At 45.4% G+C, this 24,044-nt stretch overlaps 1 protein-coding gene across 1 annotated transcript in view; it reads right to left on the bottom strand.

Annotated features, from left to right (window-relative positions):
- The window catches only part of LOC147635012 (uncharacterized), a 61,492-nt gene extending 38,062 nt beyond the window's left edge, over positions 1-23,430 (bottom strand). Inside the window, exon 1 of the mRNA XM_086804261.1 lies at positions 21,646-23,430. Within this exon, the coding sequence (XP_086660387.1) occupies positions 21,646-23,301 (1,656 nt within the window). The 5' untranslated portion in view covers positions 23,302-23,430. The remainder of the gene's footprint in view (positions 1-21,645) is intronic.
- Positions 23,431-24,044: the final 614 nt, after the last annotated feature.

Below are 24,044 nucleotides of genomic sequence, written 5' to 3'. Positions count from 1 at the left end.
GAAACAGCCAATGCATAACAATCTGACGCATAAGAGGCACCATGAGAGCCAGAACGAGTGCGACTAGACAAAGGGGCATCCAACTTGCTGTCACGCAAAGCCTGCACCAGCCATCTAGGCATGTTCCTAGAGCCCTCAATCTCTTGTCTCTCATCCTCAAGTGCATCATGCACATCTGCATCAGATATAGGCTGATCTGTGCCATCATTTAAAACCTGCATAGGCTGAAAAACTGCCTCATGAGGTATTGCACTTGACTGTGCACCACTGAAAAGAGGCAACAATGTATCATAGACATCACGTGAGCTGATATCTGTCTCCTTAGTACATGAAACCAAGGGCTGAACTGCATCTTCCACAAATACAACATCACGGCTAACCAAAATGCGCTTTGTCTGTGGATGATACAAACGATAGCCTTTGCTCTCAGCACTATATCCAACAAAAATACATTTGACAGCTTTGTCATCCAATTTTCTGCGATGTTGCACAGGCACTAATGCATATGCCAGGCAACCAAAAACACGTAAATGGCCAACAGATGGCTTGCGGCTATGCCAAGCCTCATATGGAGTGACAACCTGTAATGCTTTGGTGGGACACCTGTTTAGTACATAAGTGGCACACATGACAGCCTCAAGCCAAAAACCATGTGGTAGACTTTGACTCTTAACCATACATCTTGCCATTTCCATGAGAGACCTGTTTTTTCTCTCAGCCACACCATTTTGCTGTGGTGTATACGGCACTGTACATTGGTGTTTTATCCCACGCTCAGCCAGAAATGCATTAAATTCTGAAGACATATACTCCCCCCCTCGATCTGAACGGAGGGTGCCCATCTTACTTTCTGACACATTTTCAGCCATAACCAAAAACTGTTTGAAGCACAAAAACACTTCGGACTTTGCCTTCAAAGGATATACCCATGCATGCCTGGTAAAATCATCAATGAAAGTCACGAAGTAAAGGTAGTTTCCAAATGATGGAGTTTGCATGGGACCACAAACATCACTGTGAACAAGCTGCAATCTGCGTTCAGCTCTCACTGATCCATCTTTGGGAAAGGAAGCACGCTGCATTTTACCCAATATGCAGCCCTCACAAACATGCTTGACAGGTGCCTCAAGCTTAGGCAAAGAAGACACCATTTCAGATTTCTGCAGGCGCAGCAAACTTGCAAAATTCAGATGACCAAAACGTGCATGCCACAGTTTTGCATTTGAAATAGCCTGCGTATCCATAATAGCACATGCTGAATCCTCTACACATTTGCCATCCATATTGAGCTTATACAGCCCTCGACATAGTGAACCAGATGCTACAATGATGTCACCACAAGAGAGATCATGAACAGTACATCTGTCATCCACAAATTTTACAACCAAACCTGTTTTGGCAAATGCGGAGACTGACAGCAGATTCTTTTTGATCCCTGGCACATACAATGCATCAAAAAGTGTAAAGGTGTTGCAATTTGCAACATTCAGCACAATCTGTCCAACTCCTTTAACGGGATAAGAGGAGTTATTGGCACAAGTGACAGTATTCCCTGTGGGAGCAGACTCAAGGAAAGTGAATAAACTGCGCTGCGAGGTGATATGCTTAGTGGCACCACTGTCAAAGTACCATACATCTGAATCTACTGCAGACATACATGTGTCATGCAAAGATGGGTCATAACTGCACTGCGCATTGAATGCCCATTCTGTATCTTGAACAACATTAGCAGATTCATTGTTAGAAGGAGAGGCATCTGCAACAGCCATACCAGCCTCTTTCTTCTTAGCCTCTTTCGCAGCCAGCTTAGGACACGCTTTGATGACATGATCATTTCCCTTACAGTACTTGCAAAATGTCTTCTGTTTGTCACCCTTCTTCTCATCTTTGTCTTCCTTCTTTGGTTGCGCAGCATTTGCAGATTTCTGCTTACTAGAAGAAAAGCCAGCTTTACCTTTCCCGCTTCTCTGACTAGCAACGAAAGCTTGATCTGCGACACGCATAATATTCCTGTTTTGCCTTGACTGGTCTTCTTGCAGCAAAACAGAAACTAACTCCTCAAATGATAAGGCATTGGGATTGCCTTTCATCATCAAGCGAAGAGTGGAAGCAAAACCCTGATAAGAATCTGGTAGACCATTCAAAACAGTCTGCACAAGTGAACTGTCTGACAGGATTTCATCTGCAGAAATGAGCTGCTCTTTGAAATCCTTGATCTTTGTCAAAAAGCTATCCATAGAATCACCTTCGTTCATATGCTCACTCTCCAACTGTTTTCGGAGGTAAGCAACACGAGCCTCATTTCTTGCCTGATACAATGTGGCAAGTACATCCCAAGCATCCTTAGAAGTCCTGCAGGAGCGAATATGTGGGATAATGGTACGTTTGACAGATAGCGCAATCAAGGCATGAGCCTGCGCATCTCTACCATCCCAACGAATCTGCTCTGCTGAAAGTGGTGGTTCTCGAACAGCTGCTACAGCACTTGTGCCTGCACCATCATCAACAGTACCTGTTTCTGATGTGTTTGCAGCATTCCCAGCCACAATAGGACGTGCATCAATACCCTGCACAATGTTCCATAACCCCTTTGCTACCAATACATGTCGCATCATATATGCCCACAATGGATAGTTGGTGCCATCCAATTTATCCTCAGCAGCCAACATGCGGAATACATCATTGTTGTCAGCCATGGCCAATGACTGTACTACTAGATGTAAATGCTGTCTGTAAGAGGTAAACCTGTATAAAATCGACCTGTGCTATGTAGCACAGCCCAAAACAGACGAATGGGCACCTGTCCTGCAGATTTTAATCTTGACAGAAAATCTGCACAGTAGGACGATTTTGCCTGCGCAGTACTTGGAATGCAAAAACGGAGGGCGAAATGACTTCAGATCAAAATTCTGAAACGAACAAGCCCTACGGGCTCACCCACGGCATATACTAACCTGCAGACGCTCGTGAAACCTCGTCGCAATCGGAGGAGATGAAGCGGCAGGTGCCGGTGATGCTGCCCGGGAGGAGGAAGCCTGCTCTGATACCAATTGTTGGAATTAGGGTTGCAGGAATGCACACACAACTTCAAGAAGATGAGAAAGCTTGAGCACAACACAGTAGTGTATTATGAGTGCCAAAAATGAAAGATAACAAGCCCTAGAAGATAATGGGCGTATATACAATGCACGGGGGAAAAAACCTCCTAGTGAGGGAAAAAGTGCCCCGGCGGTCCTAAGTGTGTTCACACACATCACTACTATAATATGGTAACAGTCACGACCCTGTGTTTTTCTCTGGACAAGATGCAGATGTGCACGGGGACATGGTGGACAGTGTGAATGGCATCAGGTTGGAGTCAAAAAGGGAGCCCATGTGTGGATAACCCCATGTGTGAAAGGGGGTAAAGAGATTTCAGCTTGAAAGGTTTAAAAACCTTTAAAATCATTTATAAAGCCCTTCATTAAAGAAAAACGTGGCCCATATGCCAATTTGGGGCCACGTGTGCTTTTTGGGAAAAAGGAGGGGCTGGCAGGCAAGGAGGCGCCTATCCCTAGATGAGGCGCGTGTGCTTTTTGGAAGAGGTGGGCTGCAAGGAAGCATAGGGATGAACAGCACGTAGGCTTTCTCTCTCTCTTGCTAAGAGTCGACTGCAGCCTACCCACGTGTGAGCTTTTTGGAAAGAGGAGATGCTGGCTGGACTGCGCTGGCTTTTCTATCTCTCCCTCTCCTTCTCTTGCATACCGGCAGACTAGACTGTGTGGTTATACAGGACTGCAGGGATAGGCCGGCTGCTGCAGGACTGGAGGCGGCACATGTGCAAGTACAATCCACGTGGCAGATCTGTACGGCTGTTGCAGGTTGGCTGGCGGCTGGTACAGGTGGTAGTTGCGGGCCTGTACGGACAGCAGGAAGGTACTGCTGGCGGGCTGCGCCACAGGCTATATAGGGGCATCTGAGTGTCTATTTATGCATGCTTTTTGGAGATGAAAGGGCTGGCTGCTGTGCTGTGCTAAAGAACAGAGACACAGGCCTCCTTTTTCTCTCTCTCTCTCTCCCTCTGCTGAAGAGTAGACAAGGGTTGGTTTCTCTGGACACAAAGGTGGACAAGGGCTGGATATTCATGAACATAGACATCATGATGATGGCGTTCAACTGATGGAACTTTCAGCTTCTCTTTGCTTTGGGTTCAGGACTGTTTTGGGACAGTTTATGGGCTGTTTATGTGTGGCTGCAAATTCAGCTATGTGCTTGGGTTTTTGGCTGCAAGTACAAGGTCATTTGGTTATGTTTCTTGGCATGGGAGTGCAGCAAGCTCGCATGGCTGCGTGCTCATGGAGCAGATTGTTTTCTCTTGCTAGAAAGGAACAGTGGGACCTATAGTTATGGGCATCTCTATGTTGCCAGATGTTTCATGAGGGAACAGGTAACTAGATGTATGGAAACAAGACAGAAGTTTCAAAGGGAAACATGCCTAAGGGTTTCATGTGGAAACAGGTCGTAGGTTTTCTCGAAGAAACATGTTTTTGAGTTTCTCCAGGAGAAAGGTCACATGCAGGCAAAGGATACAGGAATGGACACATGTTTGGTATAGCCTTGCTACTGACAAGACAGGGGACAGGGAATCCATGACAGAGATGGATAGTACCCTTGGAAGGTAGAGAGGGTTTGTACAGGTGTGTCGACTGTATGGTATGCTGTGCTGTGATACTCTTTTGAGAGACAGTTTGGGAGTCTGTGTTGTGATGCAGAAGCACTGGATGTGTCAGGGTGTGATGTTGTTCATAGTGTGAGAGGCTATGAATGGTTGTGGCAGCCTTGATCAGGGGAGAAAGCTTCTGTATGCAGACTCAATGTGAGAGTCTTTCGATATGAACAATGGCTGGACTTGTTTGTGGATGCCGTGTGGACAAGAAGCCAGATGCAGGTTCTTTGCAGGCTTCAGGAGTTCTACTGGGACGGCTGAATTACTAGCCTTATATTGTAATCAAAGCTCTTAAAATCAATTAAAGAAATACCGCAAGGGGCGCCACTGCAATTTGGGGCCAATCGGTGTCCGTGTACTATTTGCAGGAGCACTCTAGCTCCCCATGTTTGTTTTCCTTTTCTAGGTTCTCAATGGTGTTGAAGTGTTTTATGTGCGAGTGTTTGTTTCACCGCCCTTTGGTTTCTTAAGGCCGGTTTACAAAAATCCTCAAGCAAGCATCACTGGAGGCTATTTTCCTCCAGAGGAGCAAAGACAGTATCAATCAGAAAACCGATGTTTTTTCTGTCATCCATTGGGCATGGTAAGAAGGATTGTCCAAAAAGGCAAGCGGAGCAAGCCTTCAAAGAGTCTTCTGCCACAGTTGCCGCAATATCCCCTGCTCCTCCAAACCCACCTGCTACCACCAATGCGGTTCAGATCTTACCTTCTATGCATCCCATGCCATCCGTGGTACTTGATGCTAAGCAGGAGGGTGAGGCGACAACCACACAGAAAAGCCTGATCCGAGCTTATGGCTCTGCCAATGGCCAACAGTTCATAATCCTTTTTGACATGGGCAGTTCTGAGGATGCCATCTCTCCCCAGTTGGCTACCAACATGAGCTGTACCTTAGTGCCCTATCATTTGGAGGTAGACGGGTTTACACCTGGTCTCCGCACCCACATATCTCAAAGGGCACAACAGTTTTCTTTTCAAGTTCAAAAGGCCTCATTCCAACGAGATTTCATTCTCTCCTCTTTTGGGATGTGACATGATCTTAGGAATCCACTGGTTTCGTCAGTATGAGCCTATTCCCAATTGGGGACAGGACACCTTTATTATCTCTAAAGGTTTGCTTGAGCCTGTCATGATTCGAGGAGATGGGAGCATTCTTGGCATTCCTATGATTTCTCATCTCCAGGTCCGACGAGCTATCCGCAAGGGAGCAGCAGGAGCATTGATTTATGCTCAGACAGCTTCTATCTCATCGATAACCGCTATCTCGTCTTCTTCAGTCCCTCAGTTGGCAGATCTCCTTTCTCATTCAGACATTTCTAAGGATGATCTCCCACCCAGTATCCCACCCTCTTGTCCTGTGGATCATCATATCGATTTGGTCCCTAGGGCAGAACCTCCTAGCAAGTTTCCCTCTTGTCTTTCCAAGACTTTCAAGGGCAAGCTAGAACAGCAGTCAATTCTCACACATTTGAAACATGTTCCTTATGGACGCATTTTCACAGTCATCACAAACCACCAAGCACTTAAGTGGCTCCTGACGATGCCAAGTGCCCAGTGGAGTGATCAACACACTAGATAGGGTCAGCTCTTCGACCAGGTTGGAGGAATGATCAAGTACATCCTTGGTCAGCATAACCCAGTAGAAAGACCAGCATTCAGACCATTCAGGAGTGTACCATTCTCAACATCTCTGGAAAAGACTTCAAAAGCATAGAAGATCAGTATGTCGATTCCGCAGCGTTTGGTACTCAACCCAATTCGGCCCTCAGTTTTGAGCCTGACCATTATTCAGTTCATCGATAGGCAAGTAAGTTCAGACGAGATATCCACTTCAAGAAAGGGAATAGGGTCTATCTACGCATCATGAAACAAAGATTGAAACAAGTGGGCAATCGTTGTCCCAAGCTTTCATTCCGTAGTTTTGGACCTTTTCCAATAGTCAAAAAGTTAAGTGATGTCTCCATGAAGTTAAAATTGCCTACCAGTTGGACAATGCATGATGTTTTCCATGTTTCTTGGCTAAAACCATATGTTGGACCAGAATTGTTTGATGTTTCAGATGAACAGCAGCCAGATGTGGTAGACGAAGCAGAAGTCATCGAGCCCGAGCAGATCCTTCTTCATCATTGGAAGCATGGTTTCGATCGACGGATACGTCAGTTCTATACGAAATTCCGAGATCGAGGTACCCACGAAGCCGTATGGCTAGACGAGGAGTTCTTTCAAGAGTACCCCCAGTTGTTAGCGGACTACTTGGAAGCCATGAACGTGCCGCCAAGCTAACCAGGAGGGAATATCAAATGCGCTCTGCACTGTAGTGCATGGTGACAAACTGGCTCATCATCATCAGTGCAACATTGTAACAATATTAGTACCATTTAGGATGATATTTGTCGTACACCGTGACCCCATTGTAATCCTCAGTCCAAGATAAGTCAGGCACTAGCTACGTAGGTCATTCTCAGCCTTAGACAGTCAGTCAGTCAGTCCAAGTCTCTTAACCCACTTAAAGAGACGCATTCATGCATATAGTGAGTAGAAACCTTAGGGTTTGTATCAGAAAGCATCCTGCATATTGCACATCATTCATGCATAGCATCTAGACCATGGCAAACATCCCAGATATCATCCAGTATTTATCAGGATATTTACTAGGATTTTTCTGGTATTTTTCCCATCATTTTCAGCATTTTATACACATTTATGCATTTATTATTGGACATGAGCAGTCGGCCAGCTCAGTAGCCAGCTGACTGGCTCCATGAGTCCATATAAATAGAATCCTTGCATCGTCATTCATTCATTCCATCATATTCAGCCAACAGCATTCAGGCGCATCATATTCAGCCTTGCATTCACTTCAATCCCATGCGTTTTGGAGAAGCGTGTCATCCTACAGCAAGAGGAGCATCAACGCTTGCGCATTCAGCCCTCCATCAGCAAACACAGCAGTTCTCAACATTCAGCCATCAGTAAACCTTGCGTTTTTTGCATCCATACAATTTTCAGCATTCATCCATTCATCGTTTTGCTCCAGCCACTTGGTGCAGGTAAAACACAGCATTCATATTCATTTACAGCATTCATACTCAGTCTAGAACAGTCCCAAACAGCCCCTCTCTCAGCCCTAGCTTTGCATCCCTCCCTCATACCATTGGGAAGAGTGCATAGGCTCGAGATTGGACATCTTTGGTGCTTCTACAGTAGTGTACAGTTCAGCCCAACACTTGGTCTTCAGAGGTCTTGCGTTTGGCTTATCGTTAGTCACACCGTCAGTCTCTTTAAAGATAATAAAGCAAATACTATCTCGGTAACGGGATAGGGGGCCATTCAGTGGGTAATTCGGGATCCCATACGGTGTACAGTTCTCATCTCTCTCTCTCTCATATCTCTCTAAAGTTTGAAGTATTAAAGTGGATTGCTAAACTCGTGAAACTCAGGATACAGAAGACGGTATGAGCATTTGTGTGACAAGATCCTCCAATACGAATACTTCCACTACATGTTACATTTGGTCTTCGAGAAGGGTGAAAGAATGGCTGTAAAACAAAAAAACAGCAAATAGATCTTGCAAAGAAGCACATGTGCAAAAGAACTGAAGTAGAAAACTTGTTATCTGCTGAAGTAGAGCACGAGGGCTGCCCGTAGGTGCATACAACCAACAGCAGTAGCTGAAAAAATGATGTGCTAATGATGCAAACCCAAGCCACCTATATATAGGTTGGACAAGAGCTAGTCGGCCAGTATAAAAACAGTGAGCTGGCCGACTATGCAAAAAATACTAAGATAATGTCTAAAAAATAGACAAAAAAAGCAAAAAAATATCTAAAATAAGATGAATGCATGGCCTCATAAATCTGGCCAGATACAGCATGAAATATGCACATATATGCCCAATCTGGAGATGATAATGCCAACACCTCCTCTTCAGCGCCGATGGGCGGACCGACTCCAGCACGTCGAAGAAAGACCTCCAAAGAGTCTAAAGGAACAACCTCCTCATAAAAGGCACAAAGCTCGCGAAGATATGGTACATCTGAATACTGAGAAGGTCTTCGGAAGAAGCCACGAGAAGATCGAGAAGATATCGAAGACGAAACAATAGGATCAATCTGAAGAGAGAAGCCCTCAGGAGATGGAACCATAGATGGTACCTCCTCTACATTTGCAACAAGTATCGGGACCGAAGTAGACTTCTCCTCTAAAGAAGAAGGAAATGAAACAACCATTGGAACAAACTTATCATCAGTGATAGTAGAAGTGTCAGGGTCAAAGTAGGGACAGGCTCCAAGATAGTATTCGTATCGGAGTATCTTGTCACACAAATGCCTCCTCTAAAACATAGGAAGGAGAAGCAATTGCCAAAGTAGGAAGCTCGAGAATATGTGAGGATATCTTGGCAAAATCATCCACCTGCCCAGTAGAAGAACCACTATCCTCCTCTGAAAGAGACGAGAGAAAATCTGCAATAACAGCATCAGCATGAAACAACACAAGGGAAGGGAAATACTCATCCAAAGGGATTAGAGGAATTGATAAGGTCTCTATCAGAAACTCCTATAAATAATCCTCTGTTGCGGATAGGGCACTGACTTCTGAATCAGACGTCTCCTCTGTTGCGGATAGGGCACTGACTTCTGAATCAGAAGTCTCCTCTGTGACCGCCAGGATGATGGACTCATCCTGCTCCTGTAACGATGAAAGAACAGGGTGATCATAGACAGCAAGGAAAGCCATCTTAGCATGAGACTTCGTACCCTCCTCTGTCGTTGGCAAAGTATATAAACCATCTGTCGTGGGTGAAGTGTCTGAGCCATCGGAGGAGGACTCCTGTTTTGCTTTAGCTTTAGCTTTAGCTTTGCGGGAAGCAGCTTGTCTAGCAAAACATTTGGCCTCAGAATGACCAAGTCGGCCACAAAACTCACAAGATTCCTTCATCCTGGAACCCTTGTTGCTGTCAGAATCGTCGTCGTCAGAAGATGACTTTGTGGTGACTTTCTGCTTGTTGTTGTTGGAGTTCCCTTTTCCGCCTTTGCCTTTGTCCTTGCCCTTGTTAGAGGCAACAAAAGCAGACTCTGACTTGCCTTTTCCGCGAAGCGTGCACTTGTCGTGGAGATAACTCACGACTTCCTCAAAAGGGGGGAGAGGCTCACGGAAGTAGATGTGATCTTTGAAAGAGTCAAAGGATGATGGCAGCTTATCAAGCAATTTATGGATCGGGTTGATGATTGAGCTCCCATACTCCTCAAGCTTCCTCTTGATCCTTGTGAATTTCCCAATCTTATCAATGATATTATCTGAGTCATTGATGGTAATCTTCCCAAGATCCGCCTCCAACTTAGCAATCTTCACAGAAGATACTCTCCCGAACCTCCTCTGAATCTCATTCCACATCTAACTAGCATCACTCCAAGAAGATATAAATTGTGCCTGGATAGATGGTGTCATACAATGGATGATGATGAGACGGGCCCGTGCATCCAGAACTCCACGAAACGCGGGATCCACCAAGTGAGGACTAGTGACAGAGGGCCACACACCTGCTCCTTCAAGAAGCAATTGCGTATAAAACAACCAAGTATGGTAGTTGGTAGCAGTCAACTTCATGGAATCACTCACTTGAGGGGGTGAATAGGATGGCACATGGGAAGGGGTTGGGATGAGGGTTTGTGGGAGGGGAGAGACAAGAGAAGTGGTGGTGGTGGGAAATATGGAAGGAAAAGAAACAGGAATCTGGGAAGAAGGTAGAGAAACACGAAGCTGGGAAGAAGAAGCCTGTGAATTTGGGGCTTGGGAGCGGGAGAAGAAAATAGAATCCCCGAGTGAGAAGAATAACTATGACTAGAAGCCATATCTCTGATAACGCAGCAAAATCCTCCTCTTCAACAAAGCTGATCAGAAAATCAGCAAACTCCTCCTCGAAAGCTGAGTGCAGCCAAGAGAAAGGAAGAAGAAGAAGGGATGGGAGGGTGGGAAACCAAAAGGAGAGGTAAGAAATGACTCCACTGGGTTAAAACCCTGTTGTAGCACCAAAATACGGGGCTGAGATCTGAAAACGCAGATCTCAGACTGAAAACGCATCACCTCTATGGAAAACGCAGGTCCTCAACAGAAAACGCAGCTCCTCAGTGGAAAACGCAGGTCCACAGCAGAAAACGCAGCTCCTTTGTAGATGTAGATGCGGTGGATCTTTGCCTACAGCAGTAGATAGAAAACGCAGGTCCCTGTGTAACACTGGGCTCTGATACCATGAAAGAATGGCTGTAAAACAGAAAAACAGCAAATAGATCTTGCAAAGAAGCACATGTGCAAAAGAACTGAAGTAGAAAACTTGTTATCTGCAGAAGTAGAGCACGAGGGCTGTCCGTAGGTGCATACAATCAACAGCAGTAGCTGAAAAAATGATGTGCTAATGATGCAAACCCAAGCCACCTATATATAGGTTGGACAAGAGCTGGTCGGCCAGTATAAAAACAGTGGGCTGGCCAATGTGCAAAAAATACTAAAATAATGTCTAAAAAATAGACAAAAATAGCAGAAAAATATCTAAAATAAGATGAATGCATGGCCTCATAAATCTGGCCAGATACAGCATGAAATATGCACATATATGCCCAATCTGGAGATGATAATGCCAACAAAGGGCAACTATATTTTGCTGAAATTTGATAAAAGCTGTCTGAAGCAAGGAACCGGCCAAACTTCATCTTTTCCCAAGTTATCCAATAGATATTATGGGTCATTCAAAGTTATTGATAAGATCAATGAAGTACATACAGGCTTGATCTTCCACCTCATTCGAAGATATATAATGCTTTTCATGTAAGTTCGCTAAGGCCTTATAATGGACCAGAACCAAAAGAACCCATCATTGAAGATCCACCTTTGGTGGAAGAAACTGAACAGGTGCTAGAACCAGAACAGATATTGTTTCACAAGGACTAGACCACCAGAAGTGGTTTTGTGACTCTGAAGTTTTTGCTGAAATTCAAAAAATCTACCCTCACCGGATGCAAAATGGGTAGATGAAAAGTTCATGCAATCTTATCCAAGGATTCTTCAACCATACGAAGAAGCTTTTCAACTGAGAACAACTGAATGAAAGCCAGAGGGTTGTCATGACTCAACGCAAAATGAAAGAAAGAATTCTTTGTATCCTTTGTAATAATTATACTTTCTTTTATGTTTTTCATGTTTTCCTTTGAATTTAGATAAGCAAGAAAATCTATTCATTTGGATAGATTCGTGCATAGGAGCTAGCTACTACTGGTGAGTGGCCATAGGTCATGGTGGGTCCATGCAGTGGACTAGAACATGGATAGTGCACACTTCCACCTATATGACCTCATTAGGTGCCTATGGCCGGAACTCAAGCATACCAGAGTCAAGCTCACACACAGAAAGGATTGATGCCTGGGAGTGTGGGCTAGATCCGCCATAACAGACAGTTACAATCGATGAAATGGCATGACCAATTAAAGTCTATGTTATAGCAATTGCTTGATTTTCATTTTACATGAGTTAGATGCATCAAATTGAAAAACCATTACAGTTTTGTGAATGTGGACGGAAAGAGCTTTCATTTGACTCCCATATTGGGGGGGTCCCTAAAATCTAGGACCGGGCTCAAAAAAATAGGGACCTCGGTTTTCCCTAAGAAGACTAACCCTAAAAATAGGGATATCCTAAAATTTAAGAATCACTTATTATATTTAGTAATTTTTGCATCCTAACTGTGCTTGCTAAATTTGGAGGCTTCTATTTTTTGGCAGTTGACACCTCACCACAAAAAGAATAGACAAGTATCCCAACACTTGTCACTTGAGCTCCAAGTGTTCTAGAAGAATGGACAACCGTCCCAACACTTGTCACTTGAGTTTCCAAGTGTCCCTCCACGTGTCCCACCTTTTAACATGTGGCTGGACCCTTGTCTTTTTCAGCTTTACTTTCCCTCTTAAGCTTTGAAGGTCTCTTTTCCTATAAATACAGCCCTTTCCCTCTCATTTTACACACAACTCCCTTGTTGTAAATCAATCCCTACTCACCCTAAAGCAACCCACACCACTTGGATACAACCCCTACCTCTCCATCAACGCTTTCACACGATGTAACTACTCCATCTTCCACCTTTTCCCATGCTGTCCATTATTGCAGCAAGTCTGTAAATGAGGTTTCAGCTCTCTTATTACTCCAATTTCAGCTTTATAAAGTCTCTTTTTCCTTCATCTTTGGATCAAGTACAAAGTTGTAGCCATTATACAGCTCTACATCAACAAAAAGGCTGATTACTCTCTCTCCCATTTGGGCTTCTCACTATCTATGTATTGTAAGAAAATGCATTTGCATACTTGCTTGTTTTTGTATGTTCATTAGCATAGACTTTTGCAGGTCTGTGAGAGTGAAGATTACTTCTTCTTCACTCTCAGGTTGATTGTAACTGAACTCAATCCTAAAGTACTTGGATTGAGTAGAAATAAATTCCCATCTTGGGGGGGGGGGGGTTGCCCATCTTCAACCCTCAATCTAGCTCCATCATGTCTGTCAACTTTACTTCGAATATGTATTGCTATCTTATGCACAAGTGCTGTAATTAATTTCAGCATTGAGTTATTTGAAGTTAGTTTTGTTATTCATCTATTTTAAGTGTGGAATAACCATCGAAAATAAACGGGAATATTAATTGTTAAGCATACCACGTTGTATGGGGCACTTACAGCTGGGGAGAGGGCCCCTTGGAGATGAGTCTACACCTCCCCCATGCACACATCAATGGTCTTGGGGCAGCCCTATGGGCTGGCCCCATCTCTGTTGAAATATACAAGTGAATAGAGTGTGTGCGGGAAAAAGCCCTTGGTTAGAGGCTGTAAAAGAGGATGTGTAAATGTGAAAGAACCTGTGAAAAGTGAGAAGAATCTACTGGGAGAGAATAAAGGGTAGCATGAGAAGATTTAGGAAGTGTGGAGATATTCTGGGAAGTGTGGAGATATTCTGGGAGATATTCTGGGAAAAGTGAAGAGGTGGAGAGAATCAGGGAAAAGAGGTGGAGTGAATCAAGGAAAAATCAGTGGGATTTGATGCTTGGATGTAAACTCTATAAATTGAGGCATTGCCCTAATGAGAATTTGCTGGTTTTTGATTATCCATGCCTACATTAAGCTATTTGCTAATTACTCACTAATTACGTCTTAATTATTTACTAATCACTTTATTAATGATGTTGATTCTAGTGTTTGATCCACCATAACTCATCACATTGCTCTAATTTCAACATGGTATCAGAGCCATGCCTAGAATCCATCAGGTTTATGAGCCCATTATCTAATTAATTAGGATTAGTAGATAATTAGAAATTAATCAAATTTTTAGTTATTTTTCAACACACCTCTGCACCCCCAGCCAGTTGGAGGAGCTCCCTCTCCTTGCACACATCAAATTAGCCCAAACCCTTCTAGCACAACATAGCTATCTCATTGCTCTTCAAGCTCATCAAATCAGCGCAGCAAACCGCCGAACGGGTTCAGGAGAAATTGCGATTTTCTCAGGCGCCTGTTTTTGGGAGAAAATTTGAGATCTTCACTTCCACAGTTAAAATGGGTCTAACTCCTCTTAGCCCCAAGTGTTTTCAAGCATGCTCTACAAGCTGGTGAAGTCAGAATTCAATTTGATCAAGTCTACAGTGAGATCCAAGCTCTTCATCAAATCTGCAGGTGACTTTGGTAAAACAAAGATTAAGCATTCAATATTTGGTCAAATCTTATGTTTCTTGGCTTAATCCTCTACTAGACTCATTGCTATTGATGTCTTTGAAAGCATTTGAGCTCATTTGAAGTCTAAGGCACCAGTCTGGACTCCCCGCATACTCTGTTTTCTGCACACAAAATAGAGGATTAATTTGCTAATCAGTGATTAATCAATGCTAATCACTATATTTTAGTGCAATTGAGGGTTCAAATTAACCATTAGGTATCTGATACAGATACCTATAACTTCAGATTGCAATTCGAACATCAAAAACCCAAAGGAACTGTCAGCAACATTTAAACATGCTGCTCACATGGAGCAAGAAGACCTGACGGACAAGCTCATGGCCCCAGCCATGAAAGAAGAAGAATATCTCTTTCCAAGAAGAGGATCCACACCGAGAAAAAGATCTAAAGGCAGATCTGAAGGAAGACATGGACACGAGAAGGGAAGCTGCCACAAGAAGAGAAGCTCCACAAGAAGACTGAAAGAAGAGAAAGACACGGACGCGTGGAGAGAAGCTGCCACGACAAGAAGACTGAAGAGAAGAGAAGATGTGAGGCTCCAAAGAGTGAGGAGCCATGTGAAAATCTCTGAGAGAAAGAGAGAGAGAGACCCCACAACCCAATGTAACCTGCCCCAACAAAGTAAAACCACCTCTGAGCCACCGATGATGTAGGCCACGTGGTAGATAGATGTATGTGTGAGCACTTTAGTCAAGGTCGCGGGCAACTATAGTAAGCCTTGGACACATAGAGAGAGAGAGTGTCAAGGACTATGAGTTGACTTGAGGCACTGGTCGCAGGCTATCAAGTAAGAGAGAAACTTGGTATAGGGTCCAGGTGTGCTAAGTTAACTTGAGGGGAGAAGTGATAGACACTGGTCGCGGACTATCAAGTAAGGAGGGAAACTTGGTATAGGGTCTAGGTGTTCTAGGAGTATTCACTTGAGGGGAGGTGTTGAAATATACAAGTGAATAGGGTGTGTGCGGGAAAAAGCCCTTGGTTAGAGGCTGTAAAAGAGGATGTGTAAATGTGAAAGAACCTGTGAAAAGGTGAGAAGAATCTACTGGGAGAGAATAAAGGGTAGCATGAGAAGATTTAGGAAGTGTGGAGATATTTTGGGAGATATTCTGGGAAAAGTGAAGAGGTGGAGAGAATCAGGGAAAAGAGGTGGAGTGAATCAAGGAGAAATCAGTGGAATTTGATGCTTGGATGTAAACTCTATAAATCGAGGCATTGTCCTAATGAGAATTTGCTGGTTTTTGATTATCCATGCCTACATTAAGCTATTTGCTAATTACTCACCAGCAAGGGATTGTTACAATTATCTGAAGATTAGAAATAGAAAATATTTCCAACCTTTGGGGATATGGAAGTTATACCAGTCTTAATTATTTGCTAATCACTTTGTTAATGATGTTGATTCTAGTGTTTGATCCACCATAGCTCATCACATTGCTCTAATTTCAACAATCTCTACATGCAAAAACCTACATGCCTACACAGAGGTCTAGCATCCAGTAGCATACCAGATATACAAAGCAACTGACATCATTCTAAAGGGAGACTCACAACATGGACTGGCACTACTTCATGTGCAGGACAATGCACACCTGACCTCGGACACATAGAGTAGAACCCTGGCTGACTCGTCCCGTACTGGGCTCACATGGGACCAGTTCCCACTCCAAGTCCTGCACCTTCTTGTTCAGATATGTCCATGTGGCATCCAATTGCAAGATGCACGTGACACCTTCTGGGAAAGAAAATAAACCCATGTAAATCTGCTACAATCATCCACAAGCAGCATAAAATACAAAGAACCTCCCAAAGATGGGGTCTACATAGATACGCACAAGTCAGTGTGTGTACCAACTCCAAAGGTTTCGAAGCCCGCCTAGTAGCCTGCTTCGGAAAAGATTCCCTGTGATGCTTACCACAAATGCAAGAACTACAATGTCCGTGCCTGCTGCCAACATCTAGCAAGCCATCCACCATCTCGTCTCGGAACCCGCCGCAACGCATCCACATTCAAGTGGCCAAAACGGAAATGCCACAAATCAAGGAGCTGAGTACCTATCAGAGAAGAGAGTGTTTGCAGATCCCATTCTCCACTCCGCCTTCCCAAACAACCTGGCTTGTTACTTTGTCCCGAAGAGCAACAAAATGCTCATCAAACTTCACCCGTATGCCAGCCTTGCAAACCTCATGCACTGACAAAACATGAAAACCAAGAGTTGGGACATAAAGAACCCAGGAGGAATGCTCCCCCCCTTTGCCATCGGGAATAATCCCCAACTTGCCCTCACTATGAATCGGGATAGTGGATTTGTCACCAATGAAGATGTGACTTGTCTGCCGTCGAAGATCCTACAATAACTCTAGAGGAGGAGTCATGTGCCTGGAAGCACCACTATATCGAGAATCCACTCCCGCGTATCCCTAGCGGTGAGACTAATTGCCTCCCTGCTCGAAGAAGATGAAGCATCTGTGTCCATAATCTCCAAGGACACAAAAGCTGGAGTCTTTGAAGCTACAGCTGAAGAATCAACACTCTTCTCAGTACTCCGCTGAGGACACTTCCTCCAATAGTGACCGTTCTGGCCACAATGGTTACAGGTCTGCTCGGCCTTCAAAGCATCACGCTCTGAGTCGGGCTTCTTCTCAGATGACTTCTCCAATGAAGACTTCCCTTTGCCCTTGTTGTTGTTGTTGTTGCGGCCTTTCAACCGCTGACCAGTCAAGGCCTCGGAACCTCCGCCCTGTGGAGGGTTCGTAAACCGCTCTTCCTAGTCCAAGACCATAGGCACAAGCTCCTAACACGTGATGGTACTGAGCCTCCTATTGGTGATCAAAGAGGAATAGAAAGCTGAATACTGAGAGGTCAGATGAGACAGCAAAGTGATGGCCATGTCCTCTAAAGATATCTCCTTCCCAGCCTGAAGAACCTTCTGCTGAAGAGCTTGGAGTTTGTTGATATGCTCCCGCATCATCAAAGACTTTGCAGGATTCATCACTCGGATCTGCACTTCCAAGGAAATCCGCTTCATGGGTGATACCCTGTTATACAGAGAAGCCAAGTGCTCCCAAATCCCTTGGGCCAACGTCATGTGTTTGATAAATCGCATGGGGTGTGCAATTAAGGAAGATGAAAGACACACACGGGCATTGACATGATCCCATAACTGTGCCTGAGCCTTCCGTTCTTTCCTAGTAGAAGGTAAAAGCTCCCCGTCCTCCAACTCTAGTCGTGGAACCCCTACCACAATGAAATCAGCCAAGTCATAAGACTCCAAGACAAACTCCATCATTACCTTCCAGATGCCATAGTTGGTCTCGTCCAACTGTCGATCCACCGGGAATGTGGGGAGAGTGAGGATCTTCACATGCTTCTCAACCATCTCAAGCAAATCTGCCATCTCAAGAGTTCACAAAGTCTTGTGAAGGAGGGGTGGGTGGGAAAAAAAATGAAGAAGAGGCTGCAAACACTATGCAAGGTGGCTGTCCAACAGTGATGGCTGCCTTCTACCCGTTCTCCAAGTCCCGAATAGCCGACGAATTCTCCAATCAGCAAAAAAACAGCAAACCCTCAAGCTCTCACTGTCTCCAAGCTTCAAGCCACCTAGGGCTCTGATACCATGTTGGAATGCACAGCAGAAAATGGGACAACTGCTGTGAGAAAGAAAACGCAAAAGTGTAGAGAGAGAAGCTGTATAAACTCTACTATATACACAAGATCCAGTACAAATGAAGTGTGGGGGGCAAGGGTGGTACCACCCTAGGCTGCTCGTCGGCCAGCCCAAAAATAGCCGACAGGCTGCAAACATGTCCACGACTGGAATAAAACCAGTCGGCCAGGAGAAAACAGGTCGGCCAGGACCAAATCAGTCGACCAGCACAAGAAGTCCCCTATGACAAGCAAAAACTAGGAAAACAATGGAAAAATGAGGAAAAATTGGAGTCTACTCCTAACTCGGGCGGGCACACCCACAACAGAGGCCCTCACTCCCTACTGAGTAGTATGGTACAGACAAGAGCTGACTGCTAACAGAAAGATGCTCCTCTCCTCTGGCTAGCTGCTCTATGAGGAGAAGGCTATCTCATACATGGAGAGGGGGAGGCAATAACCACACAGGTGGTCCGTAGTGCCAAGTGGGCTCACCACCTCTATCTGTGAGAAAAGGGACAAGCCGCACGAGCCTCAAGAAGGCTTCCCCCGGTTCCGCATGTGGTTAGAGCCACCTTGCAACTTTCCCCACTGGCCTCGGAATGCTCTTGATGGACTCCATAGGCGGAGTGTGGGTGCTTTCAATGGCTTCGCTGCATCTAGCTCGCCAAATGTGCCAAGCTGCAATGCTGATACAGATCTCCCATCTCTGGCACGAACCCAGAGTCCAATGATCAGTGGATGGGGTTGGGACTAATACTGCCAAAATGTGAAGGTGAGAGACCCGAAGGGCTAGCCCCCCACCTTCCTCCTCGTAGTACGTGACTAGCTCAGCCTTAGTGACCCAAGCAACAGCGGCCCATGAAATGATGCGGGTCAAGGTCCTATCCATCGTGAAAATGCGAAGAAATCGCTGCCAAACCTCCTGAGCCTTCAGACAATCCCAAAGACAATGTCATTGAGACTCCTGAGGGTGGCCACACCTTGGACAAGCAGCTGGTCAACCGCCAATGGCCAACCACGTGCCAACCGCCAAACTCCTGTGTGCCAGTAGCCAATGAAAGAGGGTCATCTTTCAAGGCCGAAAACTGTCCCAGAGCCTCTTCCAAAAATCTGAGAGAGAATGCTGTGAGAGGCCCTGTGACTGTGACTGCTAGTGTCTTGTTGCTATCAGGATGCCCTTGACCTCGGGCATCTGAATCCTACGGCCTAGCTGCACGGTGTATGCAAAGAACGGGGTACCCAATGTCTCCTCCCGGTCAGCAGGATCACGCTGAGTCCACTCCCTCGAGTCCCCCTGGAGGCGCGAGGTTCTGGCTCTCCCAAATCCATAACCGCCAGAGTCTCTCCCTAGCCACCTTGGCTAGCGGGGGGTCAATGTGCCACTCATGTGCCTGAAATCCGATCACCCTCACCCTCTGTAAGGTGTAGCCACTGAAATTATCCAGAGAGGGCTCTGATCTCTCTAATCTGCCATTGGCTCCAAAGAGAAAGTGAGCAAAGCATAGCTCTCATCCGCGCCATGGACTTCCAAGAGAATATCATGCCTGGTGAACACGCCCAACCACTGCGGGGAGTCAGGTCTGGGATAGGGGTCAGGGGCCAGCCACTCCTAGGTAAAAGTAGAGTCAATGTCGAGACTCGAGGCTAAGTCTGTATCTACCCCGGATCCCAACCATGCCTCTCTCCTGAGCCTCCACGGGAAGTTGTTTGAATGCAAGCCAATCTCCAAGGGACCTGGCGGGCCCTATGCTCAACACTCCCCATGATACATGAGGTCGGGTCCCCAACATGTGGCCACTAGGTAAATGGATCAAGGGATTCCAAATCAGGGGCTGCCGAAGACGCTCCTCCTAGGCTACCGGAGCTGACTGTTGAAGGGCTGGCTTGAGGTGATCCCAAGCACGGAATAGGCTAGCTGCAAATCTGTCCTCAAAAGCTGGGCTAAAGCCGCGGGCCCGCATCTCTGTGAAGATCCATCTGGTGCTCTGCTTGCCGGCTGGGGGGGGGGGCAGGCTCGGAGTACGAGCTGAAATCCGGGCCAAGAGGAAGTCCTTTCAAGGCTCACCACCTAGAAGAAGTCCTCTAACAATCAACTTGCTCCACAGGGCATGGCTCTGATGGCGGGGTCAATGATGCCTAGGCCCCCTCTGCGTCACGGCTAAATGATCACTTTCCAGGCCACCTTGGCCCGGGCAGGCCTCCCATCACTACCAGCCCACAAGAGGTTCCGGATCAACCGTTGTACCTGACCAATGCATGCTCGAGAGAAGGCCCAACAAGAAGTAATGTACCACATGGTGACAAGGACCTTGTTCGCCACCACCACTTAGCCGGCTAAGGAGAGCCTCGCAAAACTCCAGCACAAAAGCTTCTTCCGAATGCTCAAAAGAAGAGGGGAGAGCTGCTGCTCCGGGGAGATATCAATGCCCACCTCGCATCGCAGATAGCGGATTGGAGTGCTCCTCAGGATCCACTGGAAAGCCTCAATTGGACGCCAAGTTGGGGCGGGTGTACAGTCTATGCAAAAACCACACGACTTGTGCCAGTTGATTTGCGCTCCTGATGCGCAAAAAAAAATCTCAATCGCCTTTGCGAATCTCTGGAGATTCCCCACAACTCTGGATAAGTATGTTGCTATGTCATCTGCAAACAGTGAGTCCAGCAGCTCCTCTTGAGTACGGCTGGGGAGACGCAATCCCTGGAGCCCCGTCTCCTGAGCTGAGAGAAAACTGCTCATGGCCTTGGCAACAAATAGGAAGAGGTAAGGTGCCAATGGACAGCCCTACCGGACCATGCGAGAGAGGGGAAATCTATCACCTCGGGCTCCCTAAATGAGAACCTAACTATGAGAGGCTGAGTAGAGGCCTGAAACACCGCGGATCCACTCCACTAGGACCCCATCCATTGCATTGACACCTTGGGCCACCAGAGCACAGCACAGGTGCACCACTTGCACTGACACTACAACGGTGCACTACATGTCTCTTGTGCTCACTTAATGAGCACCACGCCCCTCCATAGTGACGGCAGGGCCACTTGATGGTCACCCTTGGACCAGCCCAAAGGCCAAGCGGCATTGTACAAAGGTATATCAGGATTGTGTGATGGGGATCATTCTGCTTACTATTCTTTCTCCAAAAAAAAAAACAATTCCATTGGTGAAGAAAAAGTATCTTTGAGAAAGCAAATATGATCCCTCTATGGAGGTAAAGGTCTGAACAAAACAAAGTAGGATGGACTCCCTTCATGGCTGGCAAGTTGCAGAGGGAGGTTACACAAGCAGCAGTAGAACGGAACAGCCACATTGGGAACTGTGATGCCAAGTAATAAAATCGTAACCACAACAGAGAAAAGGTATGATGAACTCAAAGCCGCCACAGCCAAACAAGGTTTGCAAGGCTAATGCACATCTTGCTTTGAGCAGCAAAACAAGTAGCTAAATGGACCCAACAAACTTAACAGAATTGCAATTAATATTTATGTACAATTACAATTAATATTTATGTACAAGGGAGCTTATGGTGTACCTGAGGAGACATGGTTATGACTTTGCCAAGCACATGGTCTTTTACTCCAAGTTCTCTCAAGTAATGTAAAGCTGGTTCGAGTCCGGCAACGGTGCAGTTCAGCAACTGAGGCCGACGCAGCAAAACCTTTCCTAAACATGATTGTTTCACTCCGAGCCTCAGAAGCTGGTTCACCATTGGCTCTATTTTTCTGTCAGTGTCTGTGACCAGAGCCTCTGGAAACCTACAGACAAGCCTTCTCATGTCACTTGGAGACAAGAACTCAGATAAGTAATCAAGGGACATTTTCATACTGTCTATGTCAGATCTTAGAATGGTGGGCCGACGCATGATGCCTTTGCTTAATGCCACTCCATCCAAGCCCACTTGCTTAAACAGTTCAATCCGATGCTTAAGAAGTGAGGTAGTGGATGCAGAGAAAAGCTCAGGAGATTTTATTAAAATTTTTGATAGATCTCCACATGGCACATTGGCTTGTAAGAGGCAATCCATAGGGTACTTAACTTTGTCCACTTCATGACTAAACACCTGTGGCCGGTCCTTAAGCAAAGTGTAAAAATCTTCCTTCTTGAAGCCTAAGGAGGCTAGATACTCAATTATCAACCTCATTTCATTCAAATCATGATTAAGCAAGGACGGATGCAATGCTAACAGCTTGGAGAGCTCCTCCTTATCCATGCCTAGCTCCATAAAGAGTGTGACTATTGCTTTCAACTTGGAAGGTTCAGCCTTGAGCAAGGAAGGAGCTTTGGATAGCATTGGAACTGCTTCATCCCGCTTGACTCCTGCGAAACCCATCGATGAAGAGACCGAGATGATTGCGTCACCCTCGGTAACATCTGTGGTTCTGCACTCTTCTATGTATCTGTGTAGTGGTTGCTCTTCCACACCTAAGTCAGCCAATTTAGACCTTGCACTACCCACTATATTTTCCTGTGCCAATGTGGCTTCTTCAATGCTTTTGGCTAGCTCAGACTCTTCCATGCTGAATTGATTCAATTTCCCTTTTTCATCTGCCATTTGGGCTTCTTCCATGCATTTAGGTATTGCTTGCTCTTCCATACCTGATTTCCACAATGTGCTGCTAATTGTATCTTTCCCAGCTGTGAGTGTCATTGTGGATTCTTCAATGCATTTTGGTAGTGCTTTTTCTACACCGATCCAACCCAATTTGTCCCTGGCTGTACCTACCGTATCCTTCGCACTTGCATGTGCCATCCATGTGTCTCTGGCTCCCATTCTGGCTCCTTCTACACATTTGCCCAGTGTTTTTTCTTCCACAACCAAGTGTCTCATTTGAGCGCTTGCAGTGTGGTTTTCACGAAAACCAGGCTCAAAGCCTAATCCATCTCTGCATATTCTTGGGCACAGAGTGCTTTCTGAAAGCTTCCCATTCTGCTTCCCAGCTGGTTCTGATATAGGACGATTAGACAGTGTTGACTTGGGTGATTTTGTACGACAGTAAGCCATATGTGTCAAGTGGGAAGGCGTATTCAAAGAAACTCGTTGGCACTTGGGCGATGACAAAGGTGGCCTCAGCTGCATTGCCTGCTTGCAAAGATGCTCAACTTTCATGGAAGAAGAATTAGGTTGTCGCCCACACGAGCTGATATCTTGTGTTTCATGGCAATCAAGGTGCCATCCCGTGAGCTGCATCTTGACTGGAAATATGCTAGGATATGCAGGCGATTAAGAAAAGGGCTTTTGTATTACCTGCCAATGAGCAAGGCATGGAAAGAGCTGTTTGAATTCAGGAGATACATTTGGTGGAGCCAGCGTATTGTCACAATCTATCGCATGCCGGCTAAATATATATGGTAACCAAATTCTCTTTCACATTAATTAATTAGATAAGGGTTGAGCAACCTTAGGCCAAATTTTTGTTAAGGTGAAGCCAAGTTTTTTACTAACCTTATTAACTTTGGAAATATTCCGTAACGCCTCATGCTGTCCATAAAAGGTGCTAGGCTGGTTTTTTGTTGTAGGCGAAAGCCCGCGTGAGAGAGGACGATGCGATGAGAGGGAGAGGGAGAGAGACGATACGCACGATTGTAGTGAGAGAGACGATACGTTGAGATGATGCATTGAGAGGGAGAACGATGATGCGCAGAGAGATAATTTTTCATCCCAAGTGTATAAACCCTTAGTATCCAAAAGAGAGTAAAACCTTGGCTTAACAAAATCTTTTATTTTAGAAGGTTATCTTTTGTAATTAGGAGTGGAAGGAGGAATTAAAGAGTTTAATCCATTAAAAAACAAGACATATCTTGAGGAGACTAAGGTAAACATTTTTATTAAAAAAAACTAGAATAATTAAAAATATGAGAAGCATCAACAAATATAGAGAAGATTTTCTTATAACACTCTCTCTCCACGTGTAGAGACATAAGCCAAGCTAA

This window comes from Cibotium barometz, chromosome 10 (genome assembly GCF_041138505.1).
Source record: "Cibotium barometz isolate CiBa-2024 chromosome 10, ASM4113850v1, whole genome shotgun sequence".
Lineage (NCBI taxonomy): Eukaryota > Viridiplantae > Streptophyta > Polypodiopsida > Cyatheales > Cibotiaceae > Cibotium > Cibotium barometz.
This window is presented reverse-complemented; position numbering and strand designations above follow the sequence as displayed.